Raw genomic sequence first — 19089 nt, 5'->3', positions numbered from 1 at the left:
TTGAGTGAGGCCCGAAGAAGTTACTGGACTTGCTTTAAATAGCACAGCTAATTAGGGCAAAACCCTTAAACTGCATGCCAATCCAATGGCCTTGAGGCTGGCATCAAGCTCTCAATCCATCCAGGTTTCTGTTTCTCAAGCTTGATACTCTGGCTTTCTCACCCTTTCTACTCACTGCCACCAGTCAACCTCCTCTTTGCACACTTGAGATGACACAGCCTATAGGCAAGGGTGGACTTTAGTTCAACCCTCTAATTATAAGATGCAGCATAAAATTCCCAGGCTGACAACCTCTGGCAGAATAAACCCCATTCAGGGTCAGCAGGTGAATGTGTCAAAATGGCATGGCTGCGAACACCTCTTTCTGGGACATCCAGCTTGGTGCAGGGGACCAGCTGCTCTCCAGCTATATCCCTCCTAGTTTGATGACCTGGGGAAGGGAGAATCTTTTGAGATTGCTCTAGTGCCATTTTATTTCTCCCAAGTTTCTTCTGTAACTTAAATTTGACCAACAAAGTCACAGCTAAGGCTAGGCTGTCAAACAGGGAAGCTGTTTTAAGGAACAGTTCAAAAGGACTCAAAATTAAAAAAACCATTTGTTTGTTGGAAATGGATATTCTAAAATGCTGAAGCCTTTAAAACTAGTTCTTCTCCTAAGAGATTTAATTAGTCAGCTTCCCCTTGGCTCTACTATTGGTCAACACACTTGGCAAACTTTCCCTTCATATATAATGGCAAGATCGAACTTCACCCGTTCCAGTCCAAGATATAACCCTTCTTGTTATCCAATGAAAGAGATTGTCTGGTATATTTTTGTGCATATTTTAGTACACACAGACAGTGGCTTAGGGTGACATGACAAATCCAGCAAGGATATTTAGTATTTCCTTTCACACCACCATTCATTTTGCCTCTCATTAATGCTCACTTGCGATTATCAGAAATTCGAATTACATTATTATGGACTTCCAATTTCAGAGCCCTCTAGTTTTCCTCTAAGACAGTACCACCCTTTCCTTTGGACACACCAAGCTTTTTCACTTGCTGGTTCCTCTGTCAGGGACACTGTTCCCTGGATCTTCATATGGGGAAGGCTCCCTCTCATCATTCCAGACCTCTGCTCTACAGTCACCTGCCCAGAGATGCCTTCCCAGATCAAGCTATTTAAAACAGACCCTTCCAGTCACTCTCTATCCCCTTACTTTTTTGTTTAATTATAGCACTTACTTATTATTGCCTGACTCTATCTTATATACATAACTATTAGCTTGTTTACGTAATTGTTATGTCTCCCCTTAAAATTTAACTCCAAGAGAAGAGGCATCTTTTCTATCCTACGCAGCACTGCATTGTAAGCACCTAGATTAGCCCCTGGCATGTAGTGGATGCTCAATGAATCAGTGTCAAATGAATGAATAAAACAGTTACTGAGGATTAAATGTGAGAATATAATGTTGGACAAAATAAGGTCCCACCCCTAAAGGAATGCATATTCTAATCACCTGACTCTTCTAGCTTTTAATCTCATAGAAGGTGTCACCAGAATCCTGTTTCCTCTCTCATTTTTACCCCCATTTCATAGATCACCAAGAACAAATACAATAATGAGGCCCTCTGCTTACTTTTCAGAGCTGTTACTACTCCCAAACTATCAGTGGGACTCCCTCAGCATCCTGAGTTCCAGGCAAGTAGTTGCTTAAATTTGACACAAATAAAACAGCTGGCTGGCAGTTCTAGATTACATGGGGGTGGACCAGAATGATACTCACCAAATGACCACACATCTGACTTGCTGCTGTAGCGACTGAAGGAGAAGACTTCTGGGGAGGCCCACTTCACGGGGAATTTGGTGCCTGTGGAACTGGTGTATTGATCATCAAGGACAAACCTGGGATGAGAGCGGACAGAATATGTTCGAATACTCTGAGGGCCTGTGCCCCATTCCTGAGACACTGGGGGCCCCACATCCCTGCATTACCTTGTCATCCCAAAGTCAGACACCTTGATGACTTGGTTCTCTCCCACTAAGCAGTTTCGGGCAGCCTGGAAAGATGCAAACAAAGGGAACGAAAAACAGTTGGTGGGTAATCAGCAATTACAGTCTCCTGTAATCATAGCCCTTTGCTTTTCTAGGCTCTGTTGCAGGAGGGTATTGAGGAGCTCTACAAATGTTGATTAAGCTTCAACAGCACCTGATGAACGTTTGCCAAAAAGTTGGCTGTGTGAGATCCTTTATCAGGATGAGTAAATCTGATCTTTTATCTTCATTCTTAGAATCCTAATTAGAAATCCATGGTGTTGTCTAGCCAGCAATGTCCTCTAATGCAACCTGATGCAGTAGGAAATGTTAACATTAGGAATGGCATGAGAAACTGCCACCCATTTGCCTGAAATAAGAATGTTTCGAGTTTGCTAATCTTCCTAAAACTGTTCCTCAATAAGGGAAGAACCTAGTCCTCAATAAGTATCACAGAATGTTACACTGGAAGAGTCCTTAGCCATAAAAGACTCCAGTGAGTCCCCAATTTCAATCATAGGGGGACACGTTTAAATGAATATTCCTGAGCAAGATTCTGAGGGTGATTCTGGTAGATCTTTGGATAACACTGAGCAAAACTGCACATGTCCATTTCTTTCATTTTATCAGGAAGAAACTAAGGCACAGAGCAGTTAAGGAGAGGCTGTTAGCTTCATGTTGGGAGAATGTAGGCTTAGACGCAGAGGATGAAAGAGGTGGGGCTGGAAACAAAGCAGGTCTGAGTGCTCATGAAACACAGCCCCCAAGACAGCCCAAAGTGGGTGGAGGAAGGAAGAAGTTGGGAGGGGAAGGGAGATGCCCTGGGACTTATTATTGATTAATGCATTCCCAATATTGGTAGCTCTGCATTTCAGTGTGACATACCCCTTCACCTTAGACTTATAGGTGTTCACCTGGCACCCTCTTACCAGATCTCTGTGGATAACACATGCCTCTTCCAGGTAAGCCATTCCCTCACACACATCCAGGCACATGCCCAGCAGGGTCTCTGCAGCAAAGAGCCCCCGCTGACTGCGCAGGTGATCTGACAGACAGCCATGCTCCATGAACTCAAACACCAGGCAGATGGGGGCCTGCTCCAGGCATACCCCATAGAGCTGGACCAGTTTGGGGTGAGAGAGTTTCCTGGAGGAAAAAGGCAAGGGGAAAGATGGTCTAAACTCCGTCTCCCAAAAATGCATTCCCTCACCAAAACAAAAACATGTCATTAAGACCTGAAGGACGGCAGGAGGTCAGCTGTCATGAGTGAGGACTGACAGAGGCCAGTGTGGCTAATGTATCATAGGCCAGAGGAGAGATGGGTAGGAGATGAGAATGGGGATCAGACAGGGCCAGACCATGACAGGCTTGTAGACCATGGTGAGGAGTTCGATTTTATTCTCCCTGTCACAGGAAGTCATCACTGGATTTCAGCAGGGAAGTGGCATAGCATGACATCAGAATGGCATTTACAGAACACAGCACAGAATATCCTCCCCAACACATACTTGCATACTTGCATGAGGCCACTCACATCATGACTTCAGCTTCCTCTATGAAGTCCTCTTCTGACATAGCCCCTTCCTGAATGGTTTTGATGGCTACCTTGTCCTTGTTCAGCCAGTAGCCAAGATGTACCAACCCAAACTGCCCGCTGCCAATCTCCTGCACGAAAGTGAGCTCCGAAGGATCGATCACCCATTTCCCTGGAAGAGAGAGAGAGGGCTCTCAGGGTTGGCAAGCAGAAGATGTGATGCATAGGGCTGTCAGGAGATTGTGTAGCCCTATGTAGAATGTTAGCCTATTGCTAACATAACCAAAAGATGGCAAATAGTATAAGCCTTGAACTTAGAACTATCATAGAGAGATGGATATTATCTTTTTTTCCAGATGATAACACGGGATATGCATTTAAAACTATGAAAAATGTATGTGGAAAGATTACATGGAAAGAGAAAGGGGGATGACATTATCAAGATATCAAAGAAAGTAAATGAAAGGGCTCTGGTAAGGTCCCAACCATTTTCTATACTTGTTTGAAAATTTTTTATTGTCATTTTTCACATAGAGCAAATTTCATTTGAGCTGATCATTCATTCATTTATTCATCAAGAGCATCTACTATGTACACAGCCCTCTGCTGGACCTGAGCAGGGGTGGGGGCAGGGGATAAGGATGTGGATTCCCAGAGGGCTGGTACAGTAGTACAAGCCGGCATGGTATTGGACATGTGGTAGGTGTTCAATAAATGTTCAGTAAATGAAAAGAAGGGATCTGAGTTTTGGTTTTCACACTGACAAAATGAGTGGGTTCATAAGACAATCTCTGAGATCCCATCCAGCACAGATATATTGGGAGTCTATAGCTATCAGAAACAACCTTATCTTTGTAAAGCAGCTAAAGAGACATTATCTTTTCCTGAAGTTTGGTCAAGTACCATAAACAGCTCAATTTCTACCTCTTGGAAGCAGAGACACAACATAAAACATTACCAAGAACCTACTGTGTGCCAGATGTGGTGCTGGTTAGGGATGCAGAGCCCATGGCAAAGTTTCTCAAAGTAGTACCTTCTATCCCCCATCAAAATCACCAAGGGCACCTGTCTAAAATGCAGATGCCAGGACTCCTCTGTTTGGGGTTGTACTTTGGTAATTGTCAGATAGGCACTGGGAGTCAGCATTTTAAATACGGATCTCCAGTGACTTTGATGCACACTGGACTTTGAGAACCACCAATCTAGGAGATACAAAATGAGAATTACACCAGTCTTCTCCTCAACCAGCACAATTTGGAGCAGGGGATGCATACTCCAATGCCTTCAGGTTCCAGGCAGATGAGTGAAGCAGTTCCATAGGACAGGAAGGAACATAGGGCCTATAGATGCATGCCCTGCCTAAAGGCACTGGGAAAAAAATGTAACACGTGTATGCAGACAAACACTTCACAATGCTCCCAGCTCTGGCTCTTGCAATGGATCCATACCCAACGAGCTAGATGATACAGAAGTTTTGGAAGACAGGTGGGAACATGGTGCTAAGGCACTGTTTTGTAATATTTTTTTTCTATACCATATAGGGGAGTGCTCTGTGCAAAGCAGATGCCTAATGAACACTTCACTGCTGAACTCTTGCCTAAAGCCAATAGATGCTGATTTGGTCTAGATAAATGTGCTCGTACATATACATCTCTCTTACAGACATTGTAAATGTTCATTTGTGCACACGATCTCCAGATACGCAGTGTACCTACTTTAATAGTCATGTTAAATCGGGGAATAGTTAAGTTCATGGGAAGTCCCTTTAGAATTTTCCCAGACCTTTAGGGGTGTGAGTTAGTACAAGTACATAACAACCCTGAATGTACTGCTCACCATATCTCAGTCCTGCTGTGACCGGGGCTTTCTCCCTCCAGGAACAAACTGGATACCGGAGTCTTGTGACCAGTCCTGGGTCGATTAAAGAGTGAAAGGTGGTAGTTAAGAGTTTTACTGAGGCAAGTTAAATCACTAGGAAAAATTTAATCCAATGCAAAAACTACTTTTATTGTGAAAAACAAATCTCAAAAGCCCAATCACAATCACAGCCTCCCGGAGGAAAGCCATAAAAACAGGTGGGCGGGTGGTGAGATACCATGATCCCAAGAGCAGAATTTGCCAATATGCGATATAATCAAATGTTTGGCATCCTCCATTTGTATATTTAGTATTATTTATGGATTATTTACAGCCAGCTGTCTGAGGTGAAGCAACCCTGCTGGCATTTGTCACCTTTCTCCAAGTTCCACCGTGAGAGTCCCCCTCAGGCCTGGCCTGTAGAACTCACCTCCTCCATTGTGTTGGTGATAATTGATGAGGAGAGGGATAGAATCAAACACGTATTTTTCAGCCACGTAATACCGCTTCGGGTTGTCATTTGTTTCCTTGATGTGATAGTGCTTTATACAAGGGTTGGTCTCACTTCAACAAATAAAACAAATAAAGCGATTATTGAGAAGCAATGTTTAGACACAAAAATGTCTGCTAGTACCAGATTCCCATCAGCTGTGGTTTTTAACCTCTCACAAGGATGGCGGCTAGAGTTCAACCTGTGTACCTTTGTTAACAGGTTGGCCCCAGGCACTGTATTAAAAAGGACTCTGAGGCTGCCTCTGGACCCTGTTAGAATCAGTGCTGTGATGAACTGGGGACGTTTCTTCCACAAGCACAGAACGGGGGATGGTCTCAGATGTGTGCCTTCCCTGCCGTGTGGATTTAAGTAATTGTCAGCATGTGTTAAGGAAACATCTTGGGCCCCTTTGTACTAACTGGACTTTGTGTACCAGGGGGTTAACACAACAGCCCCGAATGCTGTCCTTAGCGGGGCCTGCTGGCAAGGCTGGCCTTTGCTGGCATCTGTGAATTGGGATTTCAGAAGGCCTCTCATCATTTTCTAACTGATAAGGATGGCTCCCTGGCCTAAACTGTTTGTACCAACAGTGCAGTTTATGCTCAACACCTGCTTTTCTTCTAGGAGTCGGGAATTTTGCTCTGTGCTAGGGAGAGGGGACCTATGTGACAACCTACGTGACTCACAAAATCCCTGGGCTCTGGGACCCTCACGAGCTTCTCTGGGAGACATCACTTCACCCCTTTGTGTCACCCCATTGTTGTAATTGTTTCTGGAGGAATCAAGCACCTACTGTGTGACTCCCGTGAGGAAGGCCTCTTGGAAGTTTGCACTGGGCTTCCCCTGGATTTTGCTCCCGTGCCTTTCCCTTTGCTGCTCTGGCTTTGTTTGCATCCTTTCACTGTAATAAATCTCAGCCTCGAGTATAACTATATGCTGAGCCCTGTGAATCTTGCGGGTGAGTCATCCAGCTTGGGGTGGTCTTGCAGACCGCCAGCACAGACTTTTTCACTCCTTCTCCACCATCCTTTACAGAGAGGTAGGTCACTCTCCGCACTGTCCCCCGGCAAGGCTGAGCAAGGGGCTTTCCGTCCCATCCATGGACAGGGCCCTTGCTCTTCCCCACCTGCCTAAACCCTGCTTGCACTCCAAGCCTGGCTCATGTCCTTTGTCCTCCAAGGGGTATTCTCTGAGGACACCTTGATGATTAACTTTTTTCTCTTCTTCTAATTCTTATTAGACTTCGGTCATTGTCAAATTACTTTGTTCTTACTAATTTTCTAATAAGCAGAGAATTGGAGACCTAGAGAAGCCCTAAGACATCATTTCACAGAGAAGGAAAGTGAGGTCCCAGAGAGGGGCAGACGAGCAGCGGGAGCCCTGCCGCCAGCAGGCTGGAGCATGAAGGCGGCTTGGCCACGTGAGCTGCGTTGCCTCTGGGAGGCGCCGCCAGCTCCTTCAGCCTTGGCTTCTTTTATGGGAGAGAGCATAGAAGCTGCCTCAGGACCTCCTAGGATCGGGGACGGCCTGTAAAGTTCTGGCACATAGTGAGGACTCCATAAATGGCAGGTAGCTGTATTAGAGCCAGAACTAGAATTAATAACTTCTCACTTCCAGTTGAAAGTATCTTTTCTGTTTTTCTATAGGTTATAAACTCACCAGATACAGGGCCAGGTATTTTATTTCCATAGAGCTCTGTACTCAGGGATGCTAACTGGGAGGGGAACCTGGCATCTGGCTCTGTCACTTTCCAGCTAAGTGACTTCATCTCCCTGGCCTTGGTTTTCTCAGAGGGATCAAGGAAAATACATCATTTCTAGTGACCCCCCCTACCTCTTACACTGCCTGACGTTGCTGCAGGTGGCCTGTCACTGCCCCCTTTGTTTAGCTGAGTTAACACCGTACCTTACAATAGCCTTGGTGAAAACAGACACTGTGTATGTTCCCGGAGTCCTGGAATCTCGTACCATGAAGGCTCCTTCTTTGCCCTGGAATGGTTAGAAAGAACAGAAAGTTAGTGATCACCGCACACCAAGCTCATGCATCCAGCCCCACATTCTTGCCTGTGAAAGGAAGAGATGCTGTTGGCCATTTGCCATAGAGACAACTGTGGATAAAGTGAAGGTTCCTATGGCCAGGATCCTCACCTGGCCCTGGTCAGCTAGCTCACTACACACGTGTCGGCAATACATTGCTATTGACACTGTGTAAAGAGCTCCTCCCAGTGCTCTGGGCCACATGGTGGCATGGCCGTGCTGCTGTATGGCTACAGGAGAGCAGAGACTGGAGTGGTGGCAGTGCCCAGGACAGAGACGGAGATGGCTGCAGGGCAGAGAGGCCTAGAGGCAGAGACTGGCTTGCTGCATGCAGACTGGTCTGAGTGGATGAGATTCTAGTGATTGACCTGCCACCCTGGGAACCAAGTTGGGTATAAACCTTTTCACCTCAAGAATGTTCCATTGTCATCTCTCAGTCTCATTGCATATGTAGTGAACTTGACTGGGGCTGAAACCCATAGGCAAGATGCTAACTTTCAGCAGTAATGTCTACCATGTTCATTTGTTTCTTCAACAGATATTTTTGAGCTCCTAGCTTGGGTCAGAGAACATTCTAAGTGATGATATAAGAAGTGAATAAAGACACAGACAGAAACTCTGCTCTTTTGGGGCTCATTACCTAACAGACTCATTGCAGATATTTCTAACCCTTACCACAACATTGCAATCTAGATGTTATTATCCTTAATTTTCCAAAGAGTATACTGAGTGCCACAGAGCTTAAGTGACTTTTCTCACGACCCACAACTAGTAAGTGGCAGACCTGGGATTTGAACCTTGAATATGGTACGTGAGTAGAGCCCATGCTCATTCTACTAACCCAGATGCCATTCAACAAATGTTAGAAGCCACTTCTCCCCTCCCTGACAGGGGCACAAATCTTTCTGTCCGGGAAGCTTCATCCCTTCTTTAATGGACATACACTCCTTAGGTCCTTCCCAGAGTGCTGATTTTGCTGCAGGGCAAAAGGAGAAATAACATGAAGCTTCCAGTTGCACGAGGAAAGCGGGAGAAGGGAAAACCCCAAGAATGTACCTGTCACCCCTCTGACAATTTTGCCAGCTCTGTTAAAATATAAATAATTGGATATGCCAGTTTATTCATATCTGATGGGAACTTTAAACTCTTAACTCTGTCTAATGCTCTGTTCCTACCTGGCTCTAAATCTGTGCTGGTAATATTTGCAAAACCTATTATTTTGATATAATTAACTTAGACATGATGAGGCCATCAGTGAAGGCCAGAGAGAGACAGGAACCTCATGTTGTGGGCACACACTTCTAGTATATGGGGTAAAGTATATATGATTTAGAACAACACAAGCCCCACCACCCCCAGTCCCAAAGGTGGGTTTTCTACACACAGAGGGGCATGCTAATTGTTTGATTTCTAGAATCTCAGGGTTAAGAAGGACCTGAGAATGGTTCTCTAGCCCGAGGCTATCCCAACCTCAGCACTGTGGACTCTGGGGGCCTAGTGATTCTTTGTTGTGGGAACTCCCTGGTGCCTTCTAGGGTGTTTGCCACATCCCTGACCTCTACCCATGGATGCCAGATATTATCAAGTGTTCCTTGGGGGACAGAAATCACTCCTGGTTGGCAATCACTGATCTGGTCTAAATCCCTCAACACCTGTGTCCCAGACTTTGTTCATAAGGTTATCACAGTTGCCTGAAGAATCTAAAGCACATCATAAAACAGCAAACAGCTGACCATGCTCCTCCTGGTACTTACGCACTTAGAACCTGCAGAACCGGGACCAGGTACCTGGACTTCTTATGTGATTCTTATGGACGTGCAGGTTTGGTCTCCACTGACTCAACAGAACACATAACTCTTACTTACAACAGTCCCGACAACTGCTCTCTGCCTCTCGAAACAGCACTGATTGTTAGAAAGCTCATCTCTGCACAGAAACAGGATCTGTTTCCTCTAACTTGGCCCGAAACCTGTAAGGGTGTGTGTGGGGGGGAGTAGGGGTGGTTGGGGAGGACAATGGTAGGACCTTATATCATTGTGCATTCTTGCCAAACCTATGGTTTACCACATAGACTCATGTGAAAGCTCCAATACTCTTCTTATCTCTGCTGGGAGTTTCAAGAATAAATTTTAAAATTTGAGGAGGGCAGTGGGGGAGAAGTTAGATGAAGGGGGTCAAAAGGTACATACTTCCCAAGACTAATCAGTCCTGGGGATGTAATGTACAACATGGTGATGGTAGTTAACAATACTATACTGTATATTTGAAACTTGCTAAGTGTCTTGCCAGAGGGTTTCAGCCCTGGACAAGTTCACTCTTGATTTGGTGAGACCAAAAAATGACAACGGAACATTCTTGGGGTGAAAGGGTTTATACCCAACTTTATTCCCACAGTGGCAGGCAGCGCTAGAATCCTATCTGCGTCAGGAGGAGTCTGCAACAGTAAGCTGGTCTCTGCCTCTGGGCCTCTCTGTGCCCCACAGCCATCTCAGGGCCCCAGGCACTGCCACCACTCCAGCCTCTGCTCTCCTGCAGCTGTGCAGCCCAGAGCACTGGGCAGAGCTCTTTATATAGTGTCAGTAACATGTGTGCAATGAGCAAGCTGACCAGGGTCAGGTGAGAATCTAGGCCATAGAAAGTCTCATTTTCTCTCCACTAAGAGAGTAGATCTTAAAAGTTCTCATCACACACACACAAAAAGTCTACAACCATGTGTGGTGATAAATGTTAAGTAAACTTACTGTGTTAATCTCAATACCTACATATAAATAATCTCTCAATACATATATAGAAATCATTACATTGTATACCTTAAACTTATATAAAACTATATATAGATTATATCTCAATAAATCTGCAGAAAAGAAAGAAAATGGATGAGAGAAAGGAAGAAAAAAAGAAAAGAAAGAGCATTTGACAAAATTTAACATCCATTCATGATAAAAAATCTCAATATAATGGGTATAGAGGGCAAGTACCTCAATGTAATTATGGCCATATATGACAAACCCACAGCAAACATCATACTTAACAGCAAGAAGCTGAAAGCTTTTCCTTTAAGATCAGGAACAAGACAAGGATGCTCACTCTCCCCACTTCTTTTCAAGATAGTACTGGAGGTCCTAGCCATGGCAATCAAACAACACAAAAAAATAAAAGGCATCTAGATTGGTAAAGAAGAAGTTAAACTGTCACTGTTTGCAGATGACATGATATTGTACATTAAAAAAACCCTAAAGAATCCACCCCAAACTACTAGATCTAATATCTGAATTCAGCTATGTTGCAGGATACAAAATTAATACACAGAAATCTGTGGCATTCTTATACACTAATGATGAACTAACAGAAAAAGAAATCAGGAAAACAATTCCATTCACAATTGCATCAAAAAGAATAAAATACCTAGGAATAAACCTAACAAAGAAAGTGAAAGACCTATACCCTGAAAACTACAAGACACTCATGAAAGAAATTAAAGAAGATACCAATAAATGGAAACACATTACATGCTCATGAATAGGAAGAATTAATATTATCAAAATGGCCATCCTGCCTAAAGCAATCTACAGATACAATGCAATCCCTATCAAAATACCAACAGCATTCTTCAACCAACTAGAGAAAATAATTCTAAAATTTATATGGAACTACAAAAGACCCCGAATAGCCAAAGCAATCTTGAGAAGGAAGAATAAAGTGGGGGTGGGGGGATTACACTCCCTGACCTCAAGCTCTCATACAAAGCCACAGTAAGCTAGACAATTTGGTACTGGCACAAGAACAGACCCATAGACCAATGGAACAGACTAGAGAGCCCAGATATAAACCCAAGTATATATGGTCAATTAATATATGATAAAGGAGCCATGGACATACAATGGGGAAAGGACAGCCTCTTCAACAACTGGTATTGGCAAAACTGGACATTTACATGCAAGAGAATGAAACTGGATTTTGTCTATCCCCATATGCAAAACTAAACTCGCAATGGATCAAAGACCTGAATGTAAGTCATGAAACCATAAAACTCTTAGAAGATAACATAGGCAAAAATCTCCTGAATATAAACATTAACAACTTCATCCTGAATGCATCTCCTCGAGCAGAGGAAACAAAAGCAAAAATGAACATATGGGACTACATCAAACTTAAAAGCTTCTGTACAGCAAAGGACACCACAACAGAACAAAAATGCATCCTACAGTATGGGAGAATATATTTGTAAATGACATATCCAACAAGGGGTTAACATCCAAAATATATAAAGAACTCACATGCCTCAACACCCAAAAAGCAAATAACCCAATTAAAAAAATGGGTGGAGGACATAAACAGACAATTCTCCAAAGAAGAAATGCAGATGGCTAACAGGCACATGAAAAGATGCTCCACATCACTAATTATCAGGGAAATGCAAATAAAAACCACAATGAGATATCACGTCAAATCAGTTAGGATGGACAGTATTGAAAAGACTTAGAACAACAAATGCTGGAGAGGATGTGGAGAAAGGGAAACCCTCCTACCTTGCTGGTGGGAATGTAAGCTAATTTAACCATTGTAGAAAGCAATATGGAGGTTCCTCAAAAAACTAAAAATAGAAATACCATTTGACCCAGGAATTCCAGTCCTAGGAGTTTACCCAAAGAATATGATTTTTCAGATTCAAAAAGACATATGTACCCCTATGTTTATCGCAGCACTATTTGCAATAGCTTAGATACGGAAACAACCCAAGTGTCCATCAGTAGATGAATGGATAAAGAAGATGTGGTACATATACATAATGGAGTACTACTCAGCCATAAGATGAAAACAAATCCTACAATTTGCAACAACATGGATGGAGCTGGAGGGTATTATGTTCAGCGAAATAAGCCAGGTGGAGAAAGACAAGTACCAATTGATTTCACTCATCTGTGGAGCATAAGAAGAAAAGCAAAAACTGAAGGGATAAAACAGCAGCAGACTCACAGACTCCAAGAAGGGACTAGCAGTTACCAAAGGGGAGGGGTGGGGTGGGAGGGAAAAGGGGACTGAGGGGTATTATGATTGGCACACATGGTGTTAGGGGGATATGGGGAAGACAGCATAGCACAGAGAAGGCAAATAGTGACTCTGTGGCATCTTACTACACTGGTGGGCAGTGACTGCAATAGGGTATGGGGGGGACATGATAACAGGGGTGAATGTAGTAACCATATTGTTTTTTCATGTGAAACCTTCATAAGAGTGTATCTCAATAATACCTTAATAAAATAAATAAATAAATTTAAAAAAAGAGATGAAGGAAAGGAAGGAAGGTGGAAGCAAGGAAGAAAGAAAAAGAAAGGGAAGGAAAAATGGGAAGGAGGGAAGGAAGGAAGAAGTAAATTCCAAGCTGAGCCCTCAGGTCTCTGCCCTTCCGTCTCAGCCTCCCTTCCCCAAGGCCTTGGCCTTGGGCTGCCCAAGCTGCTACCTGAAAGCAGGGAAGGAATCAAGGAAAATTCAGGAAGCTACCACATTTCCTTTTCTAAGATGTCCTGGAACAGTTCTAGTAGTCTGTTTTTGTTCACACAGAGTTTACTTTTAATTTTTATTTCATAAAATTCTTTAAATTCAAGAAAATGAGGTGTAAATCTTTTTGGAACAATATAGTGATCTTATGCCTATAGTTAGTCTTCTGCCTCCTCCACAATGTGCTCTGTGCAGAATCTTGGACATGGTGAGGACACAGAAGTGCTCACTGGATGCTAATTGTCCTTTCCTCAGATACGAATATGAACTGTTTACCCAGTGAAGTATTAAAGACCATTTTAACATTTGCTTATAAATCATCCTTTAAAAAACCCTTATTTTCCAAAAATTAGATTTTCCCCCCATTTGGGGTCAATATTTAATTCAGTTCCTGAAGTAAAGATGATCTATATGACATCAAAAATCCCAGGTTAATTTATCAATTTTAAAACAGCTTTTGGGCATAATTTACATACCACAAAATTATCTGGCTTTAAGTATATGATTCCATGATTTTTAGTAAATTTACAGAGTTGTACAACTAACATCTAGTTTTAGAACAGTTCCATCACTCCCAAAAGACACCTCAGTCTCATGCACCCCTGCACACTGATATGATTTCTGTCTCTATGGATCTGCCTATTCTAGATATTTCATATAAATGAAATCATATAATATGTGGCATTTTGTGACTTGCTTCTTTCACCTAGCATATTGTTTTCAAGTTGTAACATGGATCCATATTTCATTCCTCTTTATGGCTGAGTAATATTCCATTGTATGGATCTGCTACATTCTGTTTATTCATTCAGCAGTGGATGAACATTTGGGCTGTTTCCACCTTTTAGCTACTGTGAATAGCGAATCTGTGTCCAGCTTCATTTGTTCAACATCATGTTTGGATATCCATCCGTGCATCCATGCAGCATGGCTTGCCTTTGGAGTTTTTTTCCTTTTGCCAAGTATTGAAGCTTTTGCTCTTGCCTCACTGAAATGTGAGGGGTTAAATTTAAGGCAGGAAGAAACAAAACTGCAACCGAGGCAGACTTTATCTCCTGTGGAACTTATTCTAAAGGGGAAGAAACATAGGCCAAAAAGACCAAAAGTTTATCAACTACTTATAAAGGGGAGTATGAATGTCTCTTCCGTTTAAGTAAGAATGTTTTGTTGTTATTCTTTCGAAGAAGCCATTATATTTTGAAAAAAAAAAAACACAACAACCCTGTAATCAGAGCATGGCCCAACTGTTAACAAGGTAACCAATGCACAGACATGAGACTAAGGAGAGGTGAAGCTTGCAGTTGGCGCTGCCGAGCAGGGGCGGCTCTGCGCTCCTCCCCACTTGTAGCCGCTCTCGGTGGCGTTCAGTGATGGCAACAGGAAACTCTGGTTTGGGGCTGAGGCAGCCTAGAGTTCTGAGGCAAACGAAGCATCCAGCCTATACCTCACCACCTACTTCCTGCAAGGGCCTCAGAGGAAGCCACAGCCACCAAGAACCCTGGAGACTAAGTGCTCTTTGCTCCTGTCACAGCCATGCAAAAGGGACTTGTCTGTGCAGTGAAGCCAGAGGGACAGCCTTCACTTCCTCGGGACATATTCAGGATCTCAGTTTACCTTTTATTACTTTATCTAGAAAAGTAAAGAGGCAACAACAGAAAAAAAAATAATGCCAAGGAGATGAAATATATGGATAAGAAGTACAGGGATGGGAGAACAGAACTGAAGTCATATATTCATTAAGTGTGTGTGTGTGAAGCGCCCCAGCTCTAGACCAGACTATGCCACTAATTCACACTCTGAATGTGGCCCAGTTTACTGGCTTGTAACAAAAAGGATGGGCAGATGTGCTTTAAAGGGAATTCTCACTCTACCAGTTTGTAATTCTGTGAATTCCAGATGTTTCCTGATTAAATGCATGAACTTCAGTTTCCTCATCTGTGAAATGATCATTATAAGATTGTCTGGAGAATTAAAGTACATAGAACAATTCCTGGACTATAATACCAGAATAAGGACTATTAGGGTTATCATTAGCCATTCTTATCACATGCCATGGTATACCACCTGTTGGGAGCATTAATTCTGTTGCCTGCCTTCTTCTGACACATGTTGACTATGTTAGGAGTATATTTCTTCTATCTGTATTATGTGAAGATGATCTTACAGAAGATAATCTCGACACACAGGGTAGATTATTGCAGAAGAGATGAACTGATACCTCATAGCCTTGTTGTGCTGCCTTATACTTTAAGAGTGTCTCTCCCACATAGCCACTCTGGAGGTGGTTCTTCTTTTGAAACAAATCTGTTATTAAGTCAATATTGCAACTCTAATGAATGATATCTTAGAATCACCAAAGTGTGATAAACCAGTGCCTTAGGTAAGGCTCCTGCCTGCAATTCAGGTCACCCAATGTGTGTGATGCTATAAAGCATGGATTAACTGTTCTCAAGGAATTTACCTTCTACTTAACTGGGTTCAGACAGAAAGGAAACTGCTGAGGCCCAAGGCTGAGTACGAACAGTGTTACTAGAGAAGTAATGCCACTGCACCATAAAGGTTCAAAGGCGGGGAAACCATGTGTATGTCTGGGGAGAAGAAAAGTGTCAGAGGCTTCTTAGGAGAGATGGTCTGAAGAATTGATAAGATACCTTAGGAGATGCTTTTCTGCAGTTCCCAAACTTGTGTAAGTCCCAGAATCATCCGGGTGCCACTTCCAGAGTTTGTGTTTGGTGAGGGCTGGAATCCTGGAATTTGCATTTAAAAAAAATCTCCCCCAGTAATGCTCATGATCAGCCAGGTTCTCTTTATGTAGAGTTGTTAATTTAAAAACACTTACTAAGCATTTGATATATTCATCCCACAAAGAGTTTTTGAGCAACTACTTTGTCATAGATACAGTTCTAGGTTCCTAGGCACAGCAGAAACAAGATAAAGTGTTTATATTCTAGTGGAGAAATACATATGGGGCAGTACATTGGGAGCTTTAGTTAATAAAAAGAAATAAATCCATTTCAGTTAATAAAAATGAATCAATCCATTTCTTAAGGGTCCTATACTTGTTGGAAAAGGAGGTTCTAAATACACCCATGAAATAATTCTGCTATTACTTCAAACAGCATACAGTACAGGGACCTACTGAAGTTTGCCCTTATATTACCTAAGGAGGCAAAAAGAGTTTGGTAAAGTAGTTCAAACTATCAGCAAGGAGGAATGTCTCAACTGCCCCAGCTCCCAAGATGTATTCAAGTGCCTCCAAAGACCTGCTGTGAAGCAGCAAACATCTTAGGCTGGTCATTAATGTGGGCTGTTCCATGCGCTCCACGGGCAACACTTCATTAAACAATCTGTGATCAAAAATAACAAAACTGCACTTGTTTAAACTTAGTATAATTCAGTTTTTAAATTAATTTAGCATTCCTCTCAATCAGGCATGCATAGGTGGTGGGGAACTAGGTGCTGAGCTGGCTGCCTATGTTTCTTGCCTGAGGGTTTCAGCCCCGGGCAAGCTCACTATGGATTCAGTGAGACAGAGGAACATTCCTGGGGTAAAAGGGTTTATACCCAGCTTTATTCTCCCGGCGATAGGTTGAGCACTAGAATTACATATGCATCTAACAGTCCACAGGTCTATAATCCTCCTTTGTCTCTGCATGCACCCAGAGCATTGGGTGGAGCTCTTTATATAGTGACTCAGTCCATAACAGCTCATTGCCTAGGGCGTGGAAGCAGTAGCCTAGCAGTAGGCCAATTACATCATCATGTAGTTTTAGGGTCAGGTGAGGATCCTGGCCATAGGAACTTCCATTTTTCCCATAATATGTATGACAAGTGTTTGACTTGAAAAAATACAAATTCCCAGGAACTTACTTAATTCTGATTCTGTAGTTCTAGAGTGGGACCTGAGAATAGGTATTTTTAAAAGAGTATGTGTTTCCCAGTGATTCTAATGTGTGGTCTCTTGGGAATCACAGGAAACGATTAAGTGCTAAGTCAATGTGGAACCAAGGAGAAACCAGAGTCTGGTAATCACTCAGCTCAATTCCTCTTCCTCCATGAAATCCTTCTAACTCTAGATTCATCTCTGAACTCCCAGATCACTGAAAGACTGCCTCATATGCTCATAGTTTATCTCAGATTATCCTCTAACTGTTGGGAGTTTGTCTTGTTTCCCAATAGAGTCTAACACTGATTGAGGTCAGAGATCCTGTTTCAAGCACCCTTGAGTACTTAGTTCTGAATTCAGCAAAATGGTAAGATATGAGTTTACACTGAGGAATCCTAATAAAAAATGGTGAAGACAAGGCATAGCTGAGATGGAGACTGATGGAGGCAGCCTGTGTGGTAATACAGCTGGCCTGGTGCTCATCCATCGCTGGTCAACAGTCTTTTGGAAAGCTCATCAACAACTGACCTTGCTCTCTTTGATGAGCACAAGCTGCCTAAAGTCAGAACCTCCCACCCTGTCTTCTTTGCAAGCTGCCTGGCAATCAGTAACTTACCCCCAAGAAAAGAAGCAATGTTCACAGCTCCCAAATACGATTGGGGGTTTTCCCTCTCCCTTCCCCTTTTCTTACAGAAGTTGTATTTTTGCCTCTGATAGAATGTGTCAATCTGTTATCAGTTTCTCTTGTACAAAAGTAAATTAGCACATTACTAATTAACGACATCTGCCTTTAAATTCGTTGACAATATTCAGCATCTCTTCACCTTTCCTCACAGCCTTTCATTCCCTTCCTGACATCTTCCCAGGTTCCCTTCTCTAAGGTTCACTCCTAACCAGTGTACAATATATAGCTAATGATTTCGGTTATTGGCTGTCCCAGTTTGCCTGGGATTGGGGGATGGTATTCTTGGGACATAGGATTCTCAGTTTTAAAATTTGCGCCATCCCAGGAAAACCAGGATGAGTTGGCCACCCTGGCTTCATTCCTTCTAGGGGGTATTTGCAGCTTAAGAACCTTAAAGATAGAAAATACCTTCAAATCATAATTGGAAAATGGTATATGGTGAAATGGCAGGGATAGAGTTGACATTTTGGCACAGGAAGACTAATGCCTCTATCAGTTCTTACCGACTGCTTACTCGTCTCACTGGTAAAGCTAATATTGAGCACAGGTCATTAACATAGTCTGAATATTAGACTCACCTGGAAGGATTTTTCTCTAAGTTACCCATACTTGGATCCTACCATCTAGAGATTCTTATTTAATTAATCTGGGAGTGGGGCCTGGGCATTGGTACTTTTTTAAATGTTTCCCTGGTGATTTTAATGTGCCCACAGGCCTGAGAACCACTGCTTTAGGCATTTATGCTGCTAAATTAATTGATTGCTGTGTGGAAAACTTTCTTTCAATACCTTCATGCATTTGATTTCCTCTGTAAGAGCTACAAATGTGCAATTTCCAGTGCTACTCAAAGTGTGGTTTGCAGATGGGTGCCAGTTGGCAAATTGTTCCTTACTGGTTCACCACCAGATGAAAAGAGAAATTGAGAGTAAGCATTTAGAAACTTTTTATAGCAGTCAGAGTAATTTTATGTCTAATGAATCTAATACTAACCAAAAATAACGTTTTTTATGTCTTCACTTCTTTATTTTTTCTAGTAGTTCATTTTTATGTGTTTTGCAAATGTAAGTCTGTGACACATTGGA

At 42.7% G+C, this 19089-nt stretch overlaps 1 protein-coding gene across 1 annotated transcript in view; it reads right to left on the bottom strand.

The window, feature by feature from the left end:
* ITK (IL2 inducible T cell kinase) overlaps window positions 1–19089 on the bottom strand; it is a 67405-nt gene that overhangs the window by 6688 nt on the left and 41628 nt on the right. Inside the window, exons 9-15 of the mRNA XM_017644701.3 lie at window positions 7807–7889; window positions 5839–5972; window positions 5388–5462; window positions 3552–3723; window positions 2947–3163; window positions 1979–2043; window positions 1770–1888 (exon numbers count right to left, since the gene is read on the bottom strand). Of these exons, the coding sequence (XP_017500190.1) occupies window positions 1770–1888; window positions 1979–2043; window positions 2947–3163; window positions 3552–3723; window positions 5388–5462; window positions 5839–5972; window positions 7807–7889 (865 nt within the window). The remainder of the gene's footprint in view (window positions 1–1769; window positions 1889–1978; window positions 2044–2946; window positions 3164–3551; window positions 3724–5387; window positions 5463–5838; window positions 5973–7806; window positions 7890–19089) is intronic.

This window comes from Manis javanica, chromosome 1, assembly GCF_040802235.1.
Source record: "Manis javanica isolate MJ-LG chromosome 1, MJ_LKY, whole genome shotgun sequence".
Classification (NCBI taxonomy): Eukaryota; Metazoa; Chordata; class Mammalia; order Pholidota; family Manidae; genus Manis; species Manis javanica.
Note: the sequence above shows the minus strand (reverse complement) of the source record. Positions and strands in the feature narration are given on the sequence as shown.